Source organism: Convolutriloba macropyga, chromosome 9 (genome assembly GCF_964194025.1).
Source record: "Convolutriloba macropyga chromosome 9, txConMacr16.3, whole genome shotgun sequence".
Classification (NCBI taxonomy): Eukaryota; Metazoa; Xenacoelomorpha; order Acoela; family Convolutidae; genus Convolutriloba; species Convolutriloba macropyga.
Genome location: NC_134476.1, coordinates 64,898,971 through 64,921,315, shown reverse-complemented (window position 1 = coordinate 64,921,315; position 22,345 = coordinate 64,898,971). Strand labels below are relative to the sequence as shown.

The window sequence follows — 22,345 nt, the reverse complement described above, 5'->3', positions numbered from 1 at the left end:
TTATATTACCACGATAAGAATTTAAGTTTGTTTTCAGTGTTTTATGGAGTCGGTTAGTCTGATAGAACTAAGTAATTCTCTTTCGCGCGCCGAAATAAGCAGCCCTAACTCTTAAAAGGAGCTAGTATTTTAATGCTGTAAAAGGAGCGCAAATAGAGATTGCCTTAATATAAATTACCTCTTCAGTTAAAAGTCTTTTAGCATGCTTTTGCTTCATATATCTACAATCCAGTGTACTAAGTAAACTAATATGATATATTAATATGTTATCATATTTTTTTTTAAAAAAAATCCAATTTTTAACGTTTTGACTCACTTCTTAACTAATACCGTTTGAACGAACTTTACCATGCATTTACTCCAGCTTTTATTGTTGGTCATCAAATTAGCAGTGCTGTGTATGAAAATTTCCAAATTTGCCCAATTAAAAATGACCTCAATCTTGCCCTAGTTGTCATCAAATTTTTTATAACCTAATTGTTGGGGGCAGATTTTCATTAACTTTATCTGAAAATTGTTGCAATTTACCTCAGTTTTCAAGCTCAAGTTTCAGATCCTTTCAGCGTTAGAAAGCCAAAAAAGCTCGAAGTTGATGATATTTTCTGCTAACAAAAATCATGAAAACGATATATCTTTTCTATGTATTTATTTCGCTTGTGGGTCACTTTTTCCTCATCACCACGAATTCTTGAGAATTAAATTGATGAATTGATCGGAAACTTGTATCGATGACAAGAAATGCCGCTTTGGGTAGTTTCATCGACAAGTTTATCAGATGCTTGCATAATCTCGTGAAATTGTTTTTAGTATCTCGAAACTCCTCAGAATTCAAACTAACAATTGTTAAAAAACCGCATTTTCTGAAGACATGAGAACTCATACGCAAACTAGCCCATCTGCTCTCAGCGATTCCTTTCTCGTCTAATTTTCCATGGCTGAAAATTATTACAAAAGAAGCCTTAAAAGCTGACAATAAAAATTGATAAGCAATTTAAAAAATGATAAATTTTTCCGATGCAGTTTACTAAAAAATTATTTATTTTTTGTTATCTAACCCCGGTCAAGATTTCAGCGCCATTTCAGCGCTTTTTTCTGCAAGAAATACGCAGAATGTGATGAAATTATGAAGAAAATGGGAATAACGTTATAAGATTAGGATTGAAATAAAGCGAAGAAAACTGAGCCCAATGATCTGAAATTCTCTGAACTTCAAAATTGAGCGTCTTTCAGCGGATTTCGCAGAAAATTTCAGCGCCCTCCAGCGCTTTTTCAGCGCATTATTCTGAAAGGTTTTTAAGCCGATTTTTCGGAAGAAACAGCAGGTTTCCTGTGTGAAACTTAGCGAGGTGGGAACATTAAATTTTTTAAGCATTATACAGCAATTATTCAGTGAGAGTAAGGGAAATTATCTGGGAAACAGATTACATCTAGATAATTATTTTCATCAGAAACGAAACAGGTAACCAAATTAAGTCCCGAAAGAGCAATCAAACTTCATTTTGAAACCTCCATATCGATTAAGTTGAGTTTAACATCTGCAAAATCTAAGGAAAGGCTTCATTTGCTTCCCGGTTGCTGACCAACTGCAATTGTTGCAGTGCGGTTTTTAGTTCCTGCTTTATATTCTCACTTCCAAGAATTCCGAAGTTCAATTGATCAGCAGTGACCTTCCAGTCAGTAAATCGAATATCATCAGCGACAAACGACACCCCACCCTCGTTGCCGGCGCCCACGTGAGCTGTCAAGTCTGTCACATAGCGTGTTTTTATGTCCTCTATTGTAAGATTTTCTTCCATCCATGCGTCATAGCTACTCGAACATCGGTTAAAACAAAGCAAAACTTTCATCCCTCTTGATTTTTGAACTGTTGTGTAAATTTCCTCAACTGAGTCGATAATTTGCTGGTCTGGGGCGCCGCCGGGGTACTTTATAACCGCTACTAGAACGTTGTTCATACTCCCGCTTCTTTTGAAAGCTGTTTTGTAATGTTCCAAACTGGTTATCCCAGGATAGTCAACAACCATTACGTTTTCAGTAATTTGGAAGGCTGTCGCTTTAGTGGTGTGTTTAAATTCTCCAACGATGACATCCAAATTCCAGATGCTTTTGATCAGGGAACTTTTCCCCGAATTTTGCGGACCCGTTAATCCGATGAAACACTGTTTGGCCAAAATATTTCGAACTTTGTGCACTGCTATTATGCTGCGAATTCTGTATACGATGAGGTCTTTCGATTCATTGAGACATTCTTCTAATTGACAACCATTAAAGTTGTCTCGCAGGTTATCCAAACTTTCGTCAAAGAGTTCAATAAGAATTCTTTCATACATATAAACACTTTCATTATTTGAACGTATCTGCTGTTCTTCTGTCCCTTGACGGCGTGACAACATTTGATTCACAAGAAACTTCAGAGCTTCGTTGTAATTTTCTTGCATTAAGCTTTTGTTCTGGAACTTCTCAATAGCAGACTTGGTAAATTTTACTGCCAACCCTGTTGCTGGTGCCCCAACAGCTACTGCTATTGTCTTCGCACTTGACAGGGCCGAAGTCATCATCCTAACAGCCCCAGCTCCTAGAGCTCTTGCGCCCGCAGCAATTCCTGCAGCCCCTGCACCCGCTGCTGCTCCGGCACCCGCTGCTGCTCCTGCGTCCGCTGCTGCTCCTGCAGCCGCTGCTGCTCCTGCACCCGCTGCTGCTCCGGCACCCGCTGCTGCTCCTGCACCCGCTGCTGCTCCGGCACCCGCTGCTGCTCCTGCACCCGCTGCTGCTCCGGCACCCGCTGCTGCTCCTGCACCCGCTGCTGCTCCGGCACCCGCTGCTGCTCCGGCACCCGCTGCTGCTCCTGCACCCGCTGCTGCTCCGGCACCCGCTGCTGCTCCGGCACCCGCTGCTGCTCCTCCCCCTGCTACTGCTCCTCCTTTAAAGAAATGACAGCCTAGGTTTTGTCAACAATGTTTGTACTGCTTGTATTAATTCTTAGAAATACCTATATTAACAGAGAACTGGGAGTTAAGTCCCTGGGAGTATTATTGAAAGACATTTTTCCGGTACTGATCTGGTTGCGATTAAACAGGTTCAAAAAAATGACACACGCTTTTCTTTCAACTTAAAAAAATCGGTTTTCAAAACATGGCAGCAAGCTCAAGGCAACACTTGTATACTTATATACATCAATAAACTAAGAATAAACACAACTAAGAAAGACAAAAAAGAAGAGATTACAGGAAAGTATACCAGCAACAATCAACGCAGTAATAAGCCCATTTTTCAGCATTTGACGATACCCCACAAACATTAATCGTGATTGACAAAATTTTTTTCATTACTCAGGGTGAAGTGCCAGGCGGAAGAACATCTCATCAGACCGTGTCAGAATAAAGCATCTTCTGATCGACTAACGTGCGCTCGAAACCTCGTGTGCGCTCGCAGTTGTCTCTGATCAGAACTTTCCAGACGGAAATTATCTCTGATCATACTGTATTCGGAACACTGTCGAGACATTTGAGCGCCTGGATGAACTCTGATATACCCTCCCGAAAAGGCCACTGATCGAACGATTTTCAAAAAATCCTCATAGCGAGGCTGCCCAGACAGTTTTTACCCCTGTTCAGACCATCCCCATAACAAATTTTTTTAGTAGAGTATGATACATACGTAAGCCACGTGCTATGTTTTGTTTTGTTTTGTTTGGTTTTGCTTGGAGAGATTCTTAGGACGCAGTTTTTACCGTTTGTTTGAACTCAATTCTCTCATAGCTGAAGGTTTGTAACTCCACCATAGCTGGTCCAAAGCCCGAATGTTGGAGCTGAGCTTAAGGAATAACAAGCTTGCATAGGCGGGGGAAAATAGAAACAAAACATTTTTCTGTTGTTTTAGTCATTTAATAGCTATAGTTATAGTTCTAGTTCTAGTTACAGTTTGTCACGTGAGAAAAAAGAGAAAAGGGGGAAATAACAAAAGCAACACACAGAACTCAACGTAGTAGCCGCAGAAAACGGCTGAAAGTATAACTCAGCAAAATATTGCAAAAACAAATTGTCTTGAGCAGTAAATAACGTGTTACTGTGTCTTGAACTAGAAATATTCCTGAGCAGTAAATTGTTACTGTGTCTTGTATTCAAAATATTATTCTTGAGCAGTAAATTCTGTTACTGTGTCTTGCATCAACGAATTATTGGAGCTGAAATTCAACTGTTACAACCCCAACTTCTGGTATTCTTAACTTGTGAGTACAAACAGCAAAAGCCAACCTAGGTTTAAATTTAAATATTTTTGCACGAACAGGTCTTAGACATATATCTTTGTCTTCGATTTGTTTTTTCTATCGGACTGAACTGGTATACATAAAGAGATCCCGTATTGTGTGATCTGTAGCAATCCAGTTTAAATTGATAGTTGAAAAAACTAAGATCAGCGAATAGTTACGAACTAAAATAATTAATGCAACGGTAAGTACAGCAGAGCGGATATACAGTTACAAAAGCGAACTGCATAAACGAAGTATCCGGACAGATTTTGTAACCACTCAAAACGAACTGGGCGGTGTAAAACTTTCTTTGTGAAACACAAGGAGAGCAGCCGTTACATTTGGTCTGCCGACCCGGACAGTGGAATAAACTGCTGTCCAACCCAACAGTCGAAGTGACGAAGACATCGACGAACGAGAACAAAACCCAACGAGCAATTCAACAACGCAAAGCCAATTAGGCAAAGCAAATAGGAACGTTGAAAAGCAAAAACTAAATTAAAGCAAACAAATAAAGGAGCTGTAGAGTTTCAAGCTGCAGTCCCGAAGTACACAAGAAGTGACTCCGTCACAGAGTCAAAGCGTTTTGGATCGCCAGATCAACAACTTGCGAAACAAGTGGATTGAGAAACAGGAAGAAAGTTTTGAGCTCATTGATAATCGAGATCGACCAAGCAAGCTCAAGACTCTTTATCAGCAGATACTGCAATTGAACGACAGCATTCAAAAACTAGTGAATAAGAAAGCTGAGACTCTCCGAGACCCAGATATTTCTTTAAAACGCAAACTTGAGAGAGAAAAATACTTTCAATATTTGAACTCAGAGTGGTTGCCGTATATCCACGGAGAGACAAAAATGTCAAGCAAGCAAAGCCAGTCAACTCTTCATGCCAATGAAGAGCAACCGCCTGCGAATAATGTGCATCAATTAGAACAAAACGTTGGAATTCCAGAGTTTAACCAAAACCATGGTAACACAAGCAATGCAACGACAAATACGGTTACACGGACAATCAACCAGGATACAGAAAACAGTTCGGAAGCATCTTCAGTGAAACGTCGCGTTGAAGAACGAATAAAGGAATTTGAAATTGAATTTGAAGCAAAGTTGCAAATCGAACGAGCACAATTTGATCGAAAGAGGTTGGAGCTAGAAATGCAAATGAAAGAACTAGAGATGCAACATCAGCTTCGGCAAAAGAAGCGAGACCTAGAATGCCAATTGCAAAGAACAGCATTGGAGAAAGAAGACTTACGTTCTCAATCGACTAAGGCGCGTGACAAGTCACCTTTCAATTGGACCCCAAAAGGGAGAGATGTCTCGGAGTGGGCGAATTCGATGAACGACACGCAAACACCAATTCGACCAAGAGCTCGCTTTGACGTCAGCCCTGAACGGAATAAGCAGAGGCATTACCCATGGTACCCAAACTCTCGCGAACGCTCAGTAAGTGTTGAAGGGCGGGATATATCGCCGATAGCTGGAAGGTACTACAACACTGGACATTCAAGCAGTAGTTTACCAAAATTGAGGTTGAACAATTTTGACGGAAACCCGCTGGAGTGGCCTGAGTGGTCTAGCATGTTCATAGCAACAGTAGATAAACGCATGATTCCCGACTCAGAAAAAATGAGCCATTTGAAGACTCTGCTAACAGGCAAAGCAAAATCTGCAATCTCGGGAATGGGCTATTCTGGACAGTTTTATAGTGCTGCCTGGAACATTTAAGAAAGAAAATTTGGAAGACCGCATGTAATTATAGATGCGCAGCTCGAGAGCCTACGAAAAGCTAATCAAGTGAAACCTCATGATTCAACCAGCCTGATTAATTTTTCTGTTATTATATCTAACTTCGTGAACGTGCTTAAAGAGTACAAACATATTGGTGACTTGCAATCAAGTTCGACATTGTACATGGCAGTTGATAAGCTACCTCAAGTTCTTAAAGAAAAATGGTGGTTCTACGTCGATGACAAAGACGAGGACTGGCCTGACCTTATCATGTTTGAAAAATGGCTATCACGAATGGCATTCGTGCATGAAGGGTTTTCAGCGTTTAAAGGGGAACGCAAAGAAGAAGACCGACGCAACGCAAATAGAGAAAAACAATTCTCGAAGACATCGAACTTCAGTGCAAGTTCAAACCTGCAAGAAACCAAGCAGACGCAAAGCGGTCACTGCCCATTAGCCGATGGCACTCATAAAATTTGGAACTGTCCATCATTCAAAAACATGAGTGTGAATGATCGATACGTGGCAGTGAGGAGAGAACGCTTATGTTATGGATGTCTGGGAAAAGGACATGCAATCAAAGATTGCAAAGTCAAATTGTGCGGTATAAACGGATGTACCAAAAAGCACAACAGACTGCTACACTCAGAAAACCGAATGGACGAGGGTAGTCACGCAGTTAACGTAAGCGCAGCAACAATCAACCAGAGTAACCAAGTTACTAGTTTTCTTCAAATAGTTCCGGTATCGGTTCAGAGTGGTGGTAACAGGCTGACTACCTATGCTTTCCTCGATAGTGGGTCAACAGTTTCATTCATCGACCAAAGTGTCAAGAATCAACTACAAGCCAAAGGCACGGACGTTACCTTAAACATAGCTGGCAAACATGGGACGCAAGATTTGAGGACAGAGAAGGTTCCTATCACAATAAAGGGACTACATTCAAAGGTGCATTCAATTGAAGCGTTTGCACACCCATCAATCTCGTTGGGAAACACAACATATGATTACAAGGAACTGAAGAACAAATTCAGACACCTGAATGTTCTCACAAACAGAAGATTCAACCTGATGGAAGTAGGCATCATTCTTGGACAAGATGCCTACGAAATTCAACGTCCATTGGACTATAAGATTGGAACACGAAGTGAGCCTTTCGCCGTCTTAACAGAATTAGGATGGGTAGTCAGTGGTCCCATGACAGGCAAGAAAAGTCAAAATGTTTGTCATTTCGCCTCTACAGAAGATGTGAAAGTGGCCGAAAATATACAATCATGGTGGGACATAGAAACTTACGCTTCCAAAATAAATGTTGTAAGTCAATCAAAGAAAGAGCGACAAGCTCAGAAGTTTCTAGAGAGCACTACAAAGTTTACAGGCGAGCGGTACGAAGTGGGCATGCTCTGGAATGAATCAGAACCCAGTCTTCCAAACAACTACGGCTCAGCCCTTGGTCAGCTCTACTCACTGGAACGAAGGTTCCAACGAGACCCAAATTTAAAAGAATTGTATCAACAGTCAATTGATACAGATGTTGAAAAGGGATTTGTGAAGATCCTTGGTAAATCGGAAGTCAAAGGCACTTTCGGAAAGGAATGGTATTTGCCACACCATCTAGTACTAAACCCCAACAAACCGGGTAAAGTTCGCCGTGTTTGCAACGCTGCAGCAAAATACAAGGATGTATGCCTAAATGACAAGTTGTTAGCCGGACCCGATCTACTACACGGATTGATCGGAACGCTATTCAGATTTCGAGAAGGACCAATTGCCTTAACCGCAGATATTGAATCAATGTTTCTTCAAGTGCAAGTTCCTGATCGGGATAAAAGCTGCTTAAGATTCCTGTGGCGACCAACAATGAACGAACCTGTGCAAATTTACGAGTTTCAACGTCATGTTTTCGGAGCTAAGAGTTCACCAACATGTGCCAACTACGCTCTGAAGCGAGTAGCCATCGATAACGAGGACGAGTTCCCAATTGCAGCAAAAGCAATCCAAAACAACTTCTACATGGACGATTTCATCAAGTCAGTCGAAACACCTGAAGAAGCAATCAAGGTTTTCAAGCAACTGCAACCTCTTCTCTCAAAACATGGATTTGAACTGAAGAAGTGGATCACCAACAGCGACGTGGTAACCAACGCAATCCCAGAGGACTTAAGATCAATCAGCAAAACAAAGCAGGTTGAAGTAGAACCCAGCCAGGAAGGGTCATCGGTGCTTGGGCTTCAGTGGACGATTACCGATGATAGTCTACAGGTTTGTAGAGGTACAAGCAAAGAAGTTGAGACCCCAATCACCCAAAGGAAGATCTTATCTCTAGTTTCTTCAGTGTTTGATCCTCTTGGACTGTTTGCACCATTCAGTGTCCATATGAGACGACTCCTGAAGAGCATCTGGAGCAAAAATGGACAACATTGGGACAACTCAGTAGAACCTAACGAAGAAGAAGAGTTTCTGAAGTGGAAGGCGCAGCTTCCAGAAGTAGCAGAAACCAGCATTGATAGAAGATACTTCAGCACAGCCAATGACAAATGGGAACTTCATGTGTTTTCCGACGCATCTGAAGACACAATGTGCGCAGTGGCTTACCTACGTTCAAAGCCCAAAGAATACTCAGCAGATTTAGCATTTGTAATCGGAAAGTGCCGAGTCGCACCGATGCGACACCTTTCCATACCACGCTTGGAACTACAAGCAGCAGTGATGGCGGTGAGACTTAAAGAACAGATAGTGAAGGAACACGAATCGAAGATTCACAGTTGTAACTTTTGGACAGACTCCACTACTGTTCTGCAACGGATTCATAGCTCCCACCGTAAGCAACAGGTGTTTGTTGCAAACAGAGTGGCTGAGATTTTGGATACAACTAATGTTTCACAGTGGAATCATGTGAGTGGTATTAACAATCCAGCTGACATCGGGACACGAGCGATCAATGTTGACGAACTTAAGAGAAGCGAATGGCTCACTGGGCCGGCCTGGTTGAAGCAACGAGAGAACGAATGGCCTGAACAGTTGAATTTAACATTTGCTTCAGACGAACAAAACGACGAAATGGTCTTCTCAGCAAAGGTTCAAGAGAAGAAGCCGATGATTCAGTGGGAACAATTTAGCAGTTACAATCGACTAGTAAATACAATGGCATACATACAGCGTGTATTCAAAAAGCTTAAACCGGCAACAAAAACACTAAGTGTTCAAGAAAGAGAGGATGCACAAGCAAGCATATTCAGACTACTGCAGCAAGAACAGTTTACTGAAGAGATGAAATCTCTCAAGGCTGAAAGGGAAATTCCAAAAAACAGCAAAATCCTCCAGTTTTCACCATTCATAGACCAGCAAGGACTTATTCGTGCTCAAGGCAGAATAGGTAAAAGTCATCTGAACTTCGAAACCAAGCATCCAATACTGTTACATTGGAAGCACCATGTAGTTGAATTATTTTTGCGAAATGAACATAGGAATAGTCATCACGAAGGTACTGAACATGTCAGAAACATAGTTCAGCAGAAATTCTGGATCCTAGGCATACGAAATGCTTTGAGATCGATCAAAAACAAATGCATTAGATGTCGAAAGGGAAAAGCCCAAACAAAGGCACCAGTAATGGCAGATCTACCTGAAGAACGATTAGTCGCAACAACGGTATTTTCGAATGTGGGCGTAGACTATTTCGGACCATTCACAGTAAAGATTGGTCGAAGAAACGAAAAGCGCTGGTGCTGTCTATGCACATGCCTTACTGTACGAGCGGTACACATAGAGATTGCACCAAAACTAGACACTGATTGTTGTCTGAACGCAATTATGCGATTCATTGCACGAAGAGGCAAACCGGTCAAAATGATTAGCGATAACGGGACAAACTTCGTTGGAGCTGAAAAAGAACTGGCAGAGTATATAGCAGCATGGAACAGGGTGCGAATTGAAGAACATCTGATTCAACAAGGTATCAGATGGAAGTTCAACCCACCTGCAGCACCACACTTTGGAGGAGTGTGGGAAAGACTGGTTAGGAGTTGCAAGAAGGCAATGTACGCAGTGTTGGGCAATCCATCAGTCACGGAGGATGTTCTGTCAACCACGATGTGTCTTGTTGAACAGACGCAGAATGCTAGACCGCTGACACAAGTCAGTTCTGATGCTACCGATTTAGAAGCTATTACTCCAAACCATTTCCTACTTGGCAACAAGAACCTTTGTTTACCGTATCTATCAGGTGCAGAGCAATTTGTTGATCATAGAAAGCTCTTCCGACAAACACAAGCTTACGCAAACCTCATCTGGGACAGATTCCGTAAAGAATACTTGCCAACGTTGAATAGTCGAAAGAAATGGCAGACCACAACGGAATGAAGTCTTCAGCAGGGTGATCTTGTGTGGTTAGTGGAAGACAGTGACAAACGTGGATATTACAATCTGGGTCGAATAACCGAAACATTTGAAGGTTCCGATGGAGTGATTCGATCAGCGAAAATCCGAACAAAAGATGGATACTACAAGAGGCCCGTTGTGAAGCTCGCTCCAGTACTTCCAACTGACGATGATGTTTTCACGAAAGAAAACAGGGCCGGCGATGTTGGAGCTGAGCTTAAGGAATAACAAGCTTGCATAGGCGGGGGAAAATAGAAACAAAACATTTTTCTATTGTCTTAGTCATTTAATAGCTATAGTTATAGTTCTAGTTCTAGTTACAGTTTGTCACGTGAGAAAAAAGAGAAAAGGGGGAAATAACAAAAGCAACACACAGAACTCAACGTAGTAGCCGCAGAAAACGGCTGAAAGTATAACTCAGCAAAATATTGCAAAAACAAATTGTCTTGAGCAGTAAATAACGTGTTACTGTGTCTTGAACTAGAAATATTCCTGAGCAGTAAATTGTTACTGTGTCTTGTATTCAAAATATTATTCTTGAGCAGTAAATTCTGTTACTGTGTCTTGCATCAACGAATTATTGGAGCTGAAATTCAACTGTTACAACCCCAACTTCTGGTATTCTTAACTTGTGAGTACAAACAGCAAAAGCCAACCTAGGTTTAAATTTAAATATTTTTGCACAAACAGGTCTTAGACATATATCTTTGTCTTCGATTTGTTTTTTCTATCGGATTGAACTGGTATACATAAAGAGATCCCGTATTGTGTGATCTGTAGCAATCCAGTTTAAATTGATAATTGAAAAAACTAAGATCAGCGAATAGTTACGAACTAAAATAATTAATGCAACGGTAAGTACAGCAGAGCGGATATACAGTTACAAAAGCGAACTGCATAAACGAAGTATCCGGACAGATTTTGTAACCACTCAGAACGAACTGGGCGGTGTAAAATTTTCTTTGTGAAACACAAGGAGAGCAGCCGTTACACCGAATGAGGAAAGAGTGGGGACGCATCACCAAAAAAAAAACACCGATAATTTTTTGAGATAATTTTTCCACAGCATGTTGTATTGCAATCATCATCATCCTACACTTAGACAATGTTGAGCTCAAGAAACCCCTGATCAGACTATTTTGTGCTTAAACTGTCATCAGATTAGACTCTTGTGCACTCAAAAGCTCCTCTGAAGCGGACAGTTGCTAAATTTTTTTCAACTTTAAACTATACTCACTTTGTTAAAAAAAAACAGTAGTTATGATAAACAGCAAAAATTATTTATAATCATCTGATACATGGATCAACTAAAAAAAATGTAAACTTGTTAAATTTTGATCCGAGTAAATGCCGTACACATGTCATTACCAACCCTCTTAAATTCAGTTTTGGATGCTCATGTTCATCTTTGTTCTCTTTTTAAACCTAATTTGTGATTTTGCGTTTGAATTTCGTTTCCTGTGTTTTTGGTGCCCCTTATCCCATGCTCTTCATCCCTCTGTCAGATCACGTGTTATTTCACTTTTTTTCATTTTTTCATTTTCTGTAAATGTGCTTACCAATTTGTTCATTTTCTCTGAGTGAAATTTTACTGTTCTTAGTGTCCACATTTGTTCAAACTTAAAATTTTGTACCAATTTATTTTGTTTCATATGATTTGAGTTGGTCTCTGGTAATCTCAAATAAAAGGCTCAAAGACGTAATTTATTTCAGACGCTAAAATTGAAAACAACAGAACTATTTTAAGTAAACTGACAAAATTAAGTGTCTATTTGCGTTGCCAAATCACAAAACCAAAATTCAACTGTATTTGCATCGCTTATGCATCAAAAATTTGGTCTATCACATTGTGAATGACAGAAATACTTGAGTTATGAAAAGAGAACTGAAGTCGTAGTTTTTTAATAAACGGAAAAAATGTAACTTTTTACAGACCCCTGTTGAGAAGATCAAACAACAACGACAATCAATTCGTGAGCAATCTATGATATTTTGGGTTTCAAAGTTAAGAAAGCGTCGGTACGTTCAGTTTGTTCGGCGTTGTCGGTTTCGAACGTAAGAAAGGTTCGTTATCCTCGTTTTTGGATGCAAGAGAGATTCAGTATGTTGGGTTTTGAGAGATTTGGTATATTCGGCATTTAAACGTACGAGTTCCTTGGCAAATTCAAGATTTAAATATACGAGATCATCGATATGTTTGGTATAGAGGTAATAAATTGTCGGATTTAACCATAGGAAATTTTCTGTTTTTATTGTAGTCAATCGTTATGATAGCTTTCTTGCTGAAATAATTTGAAACCTACTTCTCAGAGAAAGTTTTTTTAAGGTGCAAAAATATTGAAAAATACTTCTTTGGCTGGTACTCGAAAATAATTGAACGAATAAATATTTCTGGGTTATTTTTGATTTCATAAACGTAACATACTTGTCAACCGATTCTCTCTTACGTTCGGAAAACGACGATAGCGAATCTATCTTATGTTATGTACCGAACAAAAACGATGATGCCGACTAAAAAATTGTTGGAACTTTCGTCGTTTTCGGCCTCTTCTTATGTTTAAAAACTGAGGATTTCTCGACCCGTGGAGGGACAAAAAATTGTTCTGAACAATAAAATATTCAGTCAAGAAGTAAGGTTATTTGTGAGTTTGAGCTAGCATAACCCTCAAAATTCAAAGAATTTCACAATAACTATTTACCTGCTGCAACTGCTGCATATCCACTGGCCGCAATCCCAGCCACTCCTAAAATAATGATGCCGGCCTTCTCTCCTGCTGGTCGTTTCATCTTCAAAGTGATCTGAGATGTCAGTTTGCTCTTCATCTTTTGATTCAACCGATTCAAAATTTCGTACTTTACATCGTCGTCAACATTCGCTCCGCTTTCTGTTCTGAACTTCAAGCAATTTTTGAAAAGTTTATGTTCGTCTCCATCGAGTAGAATTTCACCTAATTTTATTAGGTCACGAACCAAAGGAACATCGTCGGCTCTGTTACTGATGGATGACAAATCAACCGCCCGCTTTACAGCCGCATCAAGCACCAATAGAACATCGTCATCTTTTGCAAGTTCATTCACCGTCCGAGTAGCGATTCCCTCGAATTTTGTCACAACAAAATCTGCGTACCCGCCTGACAACGTTTTTATCGCAATTTCGCAACCGTATTCCGGGACAGTTTCTTGGAGTCCAGGAATTGATCTTTCCAAAGTGACCCTGGTGCCCTCGACGTCTCCAGTAGCTATTGTATCTTCGCCTCCAAAACCAAAAGGAAAATCGAATTGGCTTTCCTTCAAAACAAGACCAGAAAGGTTCTCGCCAGTTATAATCAGTGTTACAGACCCGTTGTTGTACGATAGCTTTGCGTCGGTTATATTGGGGGCATTCTGATTGTTCATAACATCTGTTTCAGTGACTTCAGTTATTTCCAGGTCCTGTAAAACTTGTAATTCAAAATGTTCTGCCAGCGGGTAGTAATTATGTTCAGACATTATTGTTTGTTGAAAACTATAAAATAAACGTAAACAAAAACGAAACCGTCACTGGTGCAAACAAAAAAAAACGTATTTATAAAACGTACATAAAGTGTACGTGCTTTGAATATTTTCACTGCTTTCTTATAATGTTTTCATTTCTGTAACGTGGATACAAGTCTTAAAATTTAACGCACAAAAAAAACGATGGAAAAATGTCGACAGAGAAGGAACGTTAGCGAAAAATTTAACAACGAAATTTGAATAAATTACTTCATAGAATTTGCAACATTGCTGTCTGAACAAACTACAACTCAATAGAGCCAAGAGTAAACAATGTGAATGTTTAGTGTTTGCTGCTTTGTGATAAAAAAAAATCAAATTTTACCCAAAATTGATTAAATCAACATGATTCTCAGCAATTTTAACGGCATATAAATTCTCAATATATGATGTTGGTGTGCGTATTTGCTAACATAAACCAAAACTCTTCTGGCTATAATAATGAGAACGAAGTTATTTTGTTGCTTAAGTTATTAAAAATCAATACATTGTACGCACCAATAAAGACGCTATATGACCGATAAAAGTTTACGTAATTTGCTTGAATATCGTTAATTCAGACGACGACTAAAAAAACTTTTGGCTAAAACCCATAACCCGTCTGAGAGCAATTTTTTTTGATCTGAATGTTTGGTGGGCGATTCCGTTGTTTACTTTCTGTGGACAGATTTGAATTGCGACTGACTCGATGAGTTGTTGTTTCTAATTGTCATTCGAGGGATGTTGATGTACTGTAAATTTAAACATTAAAGAGATTACTTAATTACTGTTAAGTCGCCGGTAATCTCCGCATTACGTGATCTCCGGTAAAATTTTTAAAAACTTTTAATACAATTGTGAGAGATCGGATAATGTTTTTGGATATATTCTAATTAAAAATCTGGGTTCGATTTCTGATTTGCTTTATCAGAATTTTATGGACATGCGGCGTTCTTAGTAAGATTGTTTTCATTATTTATTTAAAAACAGATAATGGAGTGAGCAGTGGCTTATTTCGAGGTTTTTGTTTAATACTGATCAAATGACTGCATTGTAAAATTATCTTTTTCACAAAAGCAAGAAACTATGCTATTTCAAACATATTGTAGAGCTGGTTTTTGTTAGCTTTGGTTCAATTCTCTTATAGCCAACGACCTGATAGAAATATAGTGTACTAAATATTTTGATTGTTATGCTCCAACAATTGTCTCAGATTATATAACATAATTGCATTTTATATATTTCCGATAACTCTGTGGTGTTGAGAAAAATTTTGCTTCTTCTAAATTGTTTTGTGGAATCAATTTCAAATAAACTGAAATTAATTCTATAAACTGAAATATTTTTAAATATGGTTGGCTTGACAAAACTGTTGATTTTGATGAAAAAATACTGCCATTCAGATTAAAACTGTATCCTCATAACTTCAGATTTTTTTCCATTTATTATTGGGAATAAAAAACTATTTCTGACTGCTAAAAAATAAGAATGGCATAGCTTGACAATAAACTCTACTAATAACGAGCATACTTAGCTAGAGAAAGGAAGTCTTGAGGTAGAAGAAAGAACAAGAGAATGGGTAAGAATAGATGACCAAAATAAAAAATTTGAGATAAACTGGTGTAATGATTTGGGCGATAATTTTGCAAGTAGAATGTGCTGGCTCGAATCCAATACTGGTCCCTTTTCATGGTAGTTAAGCCTGCTATATCTCCACTCCCCCCCCCCAAAAAAAAACATTATATGCTCAAAGAGGAATGTCATTCGGCTCCTTGTTAGCCAGGTGTAACTAACCAGAGTTAATTCCTGAGAATTTTAGGGTTCTCATTTCGCTTATAATAGCCCCTGTTAAAAAAATCAGTTCTCGGTACAAATATGTGTTAGAGTGATGTTGGATTTGAGCAAAAAAACTAAGCATCAATGAGTCTCGTGTTAATTCTAAAAAAGCATCGTCCCGAGAAAGGCAAAAAAGGAAACGAAAAATAATTTAAAATTAAAGAAACCTCGAAAGGATAGAAAACGGGGAAGTACGGACCGAACTGTTTTTTTCTGGAGTTTCTCTTTGAAAAGTTTGGTTTTTACATCATGGAAAATATTTGAGACTTGTAATAAATTCAGGTTTTGCTCATCATCAGATAGTATCGAATTGGTTTTCAGTGAGTTTTACAGTTTAGTTTGGTAGCCCGAATTTTGCTGGAGTATTGATCTATTTCACTTTTTAATAAATGTTTACACAGGCACTCCATTTTTGAGAGCCTTTTTGGTCTTGAGTGTTTAAAGATGTCATGAACTTGAGCACCTATTATCGATTTTAGAGCAAACTTCAAAAATTCATATTATTGTAACTGATGTACTGTTAAAATATTGTTTTCAAAAATACATATCGTTACACGATTCGCGCGTTTTTCTGAAAAATATAAATTTCAGTCGCTTTTTCTGCAGAATTCAAAATTGAGCAGAAGAGAGGTATAGCTACAAAATCGTTACACAAAAACTCCATATTGTTACTTCGATAATATGTAATGAGTTCATGTTTTGAACGTAAAGTCTCAATTTTGATATAGCTCCAGATTACTTACCGAGTCTCGTTTTAACATAGTTTAAATGAGAGGAAAACTTAATTTTAGGTCAATAAAAGCCGCCACGCGCTTAGACACAGGTTTAATAGTAATATTGGCACCATTCAGCTTAAACTGAGAGTTGGAAGCACTATTTCCCATAATCATTTGTATTGTCTTCTCCATATTTAAAGCAACTTTGTTGGCATTTAGCCAGTTCTTAATCAATTAAAGATCACCTCTGTTATCTCCTTGCTACAAATTATTGTTGTTATACTTGTGTGTGTTGGTGGTGAACAGTATTATTTTGACTAAATTTTCTGAAAATGAAATGTCATTATTATAATTGTGGAATAAATATAGTTCTAAAATTGAGCTTTGTGGGACTCCGTCGTATCTTACTGTTTTCCAATGAGATAAAAGAAACTTTGCAACCACCCTTTATGTTCTAATTTCTATGTATGAATGCAACCAATGATGGCAATTACCTCTAAAAATTTGTCACTTTTTGTAATAGTATTTCATGATCTCAAGTATGAAACGTAATGTAATGTTTTATTATCGATTTCAGAACAAACTTCAAAAACTCATATAGTTGTAACTCGTACACTGTTAATTTGTTGTTTTCAAAAAATATATCATTACATGAATCGGTAATTTTGAGAAAACATAAAATTCAGTATATTTTCTGCAAAATATATTGGCTCGAGACTGGTGTAGCTGCAAAACTCGTCCACAAAAACTACATATTGTATAACAGGATCAATATTTTTTCAATAATATGGTATGAGTTGATATTTTGGAAAATATTATGTCAAATTTGAAATGTATCCGCATTGTTTACCGCCGATCGTCTTAACATAGTTAAAATGAGAATAAAAGAATATATTATTGTCAATGAAAACCTATAGATACTTGCATACAGGTTTAAAAGTAAAAATTGATCGATTCGATTCAAACTGATAGCGGGAAGCACTCCTACCTATATTGGTTTGTACCATCTTCTCCTATTTTTAAAACCAATTTGTTTGCAATTAGCCAATCATTAATCTTTTTAAGATCCCTTCTAATATCTTCGTTGCAACGATTTCAGGCAACTTTGTTAGTGAACTAAATTATTTTGTGTCGTTGGTGAACAAAATTATTTTGACTGAACTGTCTGACAAAAAAGACAGTAAAATAATTGAGAAATGAAATCGGGCCTCAAATTGAGCCTTGAGGGACTCCGTATCTTATTGTTTGCCTATGATATAAAACATCATCTGCAACAGCACTTCGTGATCTGTTTTCTCGGAATGAATACAGCCAAATAATGCAATTACTTCCGAACCCATATTCTTCAAGTTTTTGTAATAGTTTATCATGATCTAATGAATCAAATGCTTACTTCAGATCAAGAACGAATCTAAACTTTTTTCAAAATTTGATGGTGTTTTTTCTCAGTCATTTCGACCAATGACTCAATGGTGCTGTGTTGTTTTCTGAATCCCAATTGTTTCTTGTGTATTAGGCAGAAACCCTCGAGTTAAAGACACTTTCGGTTGAGCATTGCACGTTCAAAAGTTTTGCTCAATTTATCTAGAAGCGAAGTTTTTTGATAATTGCTGCCCTCTGTTTTAGAAGCTTCTTTAAAAAGAGGGGAAGATTTCAGGTTTTTTAAGAGCTTCCGGGATTACTCTATCTCAAAAAGACTTATCGAGCAGAAAAGCAAGAATAGGAACTATTGCTGTTGTTAATTGCTGATCAACTAGGTTGCTAATATTATCATCAAAAGAGAATGACTTATTGTCAAGTTGATATATTTTTTTGATGTTTCAATTACAGAGTTTTTATAAACAATCAAGGATATTTCAATATCAGGAACATTATTTGTTCGGAACGTTCAATATCTTCAATTAAATTTCCGCTGTATTCAGGAAAAGGTTGTTTAAACTATCTGCAAAACCATAATTTGATTCCTTAGTGTTTTTTTCCGAGAAGTAATCTAAACATAAAATGGTGTTATTTGTCATTTTTTTCCTGTTAACTTCATTTAACAGCTTATAAGTTCATCTTAAGTCTACAATACAGAAATTATGTTTGTTTAAGTAAGTTTTTCTTTTTAGGCTTTTTGTTTTATCTTTATATTGGCCAGGGAGAGATTTAAACTTTTGCAGTTTTTTACGGTCATCTTTGTTGGATTTATTGTTTCGAAAAGCTCTATTGCGCTTGCCTCACTATTAGATTTCCTGGACGACTGCCAAAACAATTTGAGAATTTTTTCGGTACCTTTTTTCAAGGGATTATACACATTCAAGCAACTTTCAATGTGATTTTTGGAAAATTTCAAATGACTGGAAAAGAGTTAAATTCTTACTAGGTCAAAATTTTTAAAGACAAAATGTGTCTCTAAATTGAGAGGTGTTATTACAAAGAATGCATTTCGTTTGCCATTTTAGCTAAATTTTAAGATGATCGGATTTTTTTCATGTTTCGGGAGTTCAAAAATGAATTCAAAAGTATTCTGGTGGAAAAAAAGATCCAAGCGGATGCGTGTTTCATCGGTTTTTCTAGTGGCCTGCTCAACCACTAATTTTAAACCGTTTGGGCTATTTACAATCGAATAACTTTTCTGAATAAATTTTTTTCTATGGTTTTTATTTTCAAATCGTCGCAATTTTGAAAGCCATGTCACTTGAAGTTTTTTTGCCCAACATAGTCATCAAGGGATTTATTGAAATCCATTTTGCTAGTTCGATGTGTATTGTAAATTGCTCAGACTTTGAATTTATACTTTACCAGTGCTATTTCAGCAGTTACACTTTTCTCAAATTCATCATATGATTCTCTTAGAGAGTACACACACTTTTTTAACTTCATAACACCTTTTAACTTCTAACACTTCCTAAGAATCATAGCACCTCTAAAGAGTTAATTCTGTTTTAAACCAGAAGATGGATATATCCATAAAATGTAGTTTTGAAAGTTATCGAAGTCAGTCATAAATGTTTCATTTATACGTATTACTTCTGGGGGAGAATTAGGACTTAGTATTAGTGCTTCCAAATTTGTGAAGTGATGTTTCAGAGCGATTGTTGAGATGTTGTGCACTCAACGAATTAAACGAATTTTCCAAGTTCCTTTTTGACAATGTCGTTTTCTCTGGTTTTCAATACTGATCAATAAAATTAGCACCAGTAAGAGAATAAGAGAAGGTTTAGTGTTGGCCATACTATTATGTTTCAGAGCGTTCACTAAAGAAACTATCACTACATAGGAGGTTGTTTGTTAATGAAGCTGATTCATCATTTTCTCTAACGGGAGAATTTTGAATCCTCGTTTGTTTTGCATTTTGAAAGCAATGGCTGTAGTTGGTTTTCGTAAAAACTTCGGCATCTGTTGATAGCTGTTTGTTGCACGTCCTTTGGACTAAAGGAATTCAATTTGCGACTCGAATTTATCCTAACAGCATCCCTCCTTGGGGAGATTTTGGTTAAAAGCGTAGACGTCTTTTTTAACGAGTGAACGAAAGTTGCTTAGACTTTTTTTTAAACTCTTGATCTCTAGGGGCAATTCACTCTTCAGCAATGAATTGTTTTCCAGAAAAAATTGAAACGTCTTTGAGCCTTTTTATTGTCGCGATCAGCATGGTATATGAACTTAAAAGAAACTTTAGTGGTTGGGTTTTGGATCGCCGGATGACACGCTGCAAAGCGCGAAGGATTGAAGTATATCTGGAGAAAGGTGTAGAATAAAGAGATAATACTCATTAGTGCGATTCCACAAACCTCGGTTTTGGAAAAAAAAGCGACTCAGTTTTTGAGAACTTTTTTGAGCGCAACTACTCGACCATCCATTTTGTATAGGGCAATGGTGATGTCAATCATTTTTCGTTTTTGATAGTCTGGTTTTGTCTCAGAGATTTCAGTTCCTGGTCCTGTTTTTGAAAATGTCACACCATTTTTTAGCTCAGTTGTTTAAAATCGGTATTTTCATCCATAGCTTTCACTTCATCTGCTATCAAATCAATGTCAAAACGTTCCAATTCACTTTTCTCGCTAACAAATTCCATTTCCTTATCAGTTTAACAAAGTTATCACAACAATAATGTTATCTACTTTTTTATGTTCTTTTGTCAGAAAAAAATCTTGGAAATCATATTGCAATTGTTGCAATCAACATTTGGTTCTTTGTGTGAGCTAAAACCTATATTTTCATTTTAAACATATTCGGAAAACGAACTTGAGGTTATATGCACAATTTTTTAATTCCTTCTTATACGGGAACATTTATAATTATAAAGTAGCTTTAGAGTATCAAATTTTTTTCTTGTGTATTCCGACCTACTCTTTTATTTAGTGCTTAAATTTGCAAATCATATTGTACGTTAGGATTATTTGGCGGATCACAAAGTGATGCCGAGGAAACATATAGGTGATGCCCTACCAAAACAAAATCAGAAAACCTAAGTGGTAAACAATTATCAAAAATAGATGCAGGATTCCTGGTAATCATACTAAAATCATATAAGATTTCTTGTTAATCATACAAGGATCATATAATTTTTTGGTTTCAGACTTCAACCCGGGTCCTTGAGTCTTTAACTTTTGTAGGCGTCCAAATTAAATCTCCTGGACTGGACATCAAGTCTTAATCAGTACTGATCCATTAAATCTTCAGGTGTTTGATCAGAGCTCTAATTTTGCAATTTTTAGACTTGACACGTCTCAATTCAAGTCTTAAGACTTGACAAATCTAGGGCAAGTCTTGTCCAAAATTTGGTTGTTGGTTTGTTTTCGTTTGCTAATAAAATAATTAAGCCGCCAGTGGACTGCCTAAAAAACTCTCCAAAGTGAACAAAAAGCACACGACAACACGAGCACTTCCACAAAGTTCATTTGACAGAGAATGAAACAAATTCTGATGTCGCCTAAAACACAAGTCATGGCCAATTTTTTTCGGCCCGTTGAAAAAATTGCTTTCTGAGTGAATATAGGGGAAGTTGGTTTTTGCTATCAATTTTTGCTAATTTTGAAAAGCATTCTTTATACATTATTTCGTTTTAAAATTGTGCTTTGCTTAGTTGCAAAATAATCAGGACTTGCCAAGTACTCAGGACTTGTCAATTTTTAAGGAACTATTTACACACTCTTTGTTCACAGTCAAAAAGAATAAAAAACAAGCAGACTATAAGTGAATGTTTTTTTTTCAAAAAAATTGGCGGAAACAAATCTGAAAATGGTTAAATTTGATTAAGATCGAATAACTGACGTTTTGGCTTTGCCCAAGTTGGGATCGTCAAACAGAAACCTTTTTGAACAAGTGACCCAGTATGAGCAATATTTGTTATTTAGATATAGATTTCAATTTTTTCTCGCAACTGCCAAATTATTTTTTCTCATAGTATATCCTTATTCAAAGATACAGGTTTACTAGAAATGATGCGTTTAGGGTTCAAAAATATGTTCAAATAATATGCGCCCAAGATAAGTTATTTGGGATGAACTTGTTCTCTAACCAGGATGAAGTAGAATACCAATTGCAGTTAATACAACCCAGATCGACATGGATAATTGACAGTGAAATCTGGGTTGATCGAAGTTGAGAGTCTCAACTAATTTCTGTTTCCAATAATAAAAGGAGTTATCTACCAAATGAAACAGAACCCAATAGTAATATATCGTAAGCAGACCTGGGGGGGGGGGGGGGTAAAAGGACGTACCTATGTATAAAGATTACGTATAGCCTATTTTCATCAATTTTCCAAAGACGTACCTAAAAAAGAGAGTGAGAACAATAGACCTGTTATCTTATCGTAATTACCCGGGGTAATTATCTTAATTACCCCAGGGAAATGCATCCCCTCTAATGCACTTCAGCTAATCTTACCTACCTAACCTTTTTTTTCAAAGAAATAATTTTTTTATCGGATAG

General features: G+C 37.5%; 2 protein-coding genes across 5 annotated transcripts in view; one reads left to right on the top strand and one right to left on the bottom strand.

Moving 5' to 3' along the window:
- Window positions 1-22,345, top strand: part of LOC142345524 (uncharacterized) — a 562,956-nt gene that overhangs the window by 277,149 nt on the left and 263,462 nt on the right. The gene's annotated exons all lie outside the window — the stretch shown is intronic.
- LOC142345927 (uncharacterized) lies at window positions 1,339-14,349 on the bottom strand. Of its 3 annotated transcripts, none has more exons than XM_075398389.1 (3): window positions 14,147-14,349; window positions 13,061-13,819; window positions 1,339-2,920 (listed from the first exon to the last, which is right to left on the bottom strand). In XM_075398389.1, exons 2-3 carry the CDS (start codon window positions 13,755-13,757, stop codon window positions 1,545-1,547), a joined length of 2,073 nt encoding a protein of 690 aa, XP_075254504.1. In that variant the 5' UTR covers window positions 13,758-13,819; window positions 14,147-14,349; the 3' UTR covers window positions 1,339-1,544. The 3 variants fall into 3 exon arrangements, with proteins under 3 accessions (XP_075254504.1, XP_075254505.1, XP_075254503.1); XM_075398390.1 differs by having other exon boundaries at window positions 13,061-13,793; XM_075398388.1 differs by lacking the exon at window positions 14,147-14,349 and having other exon boundaries at window positions 13,061-14,137.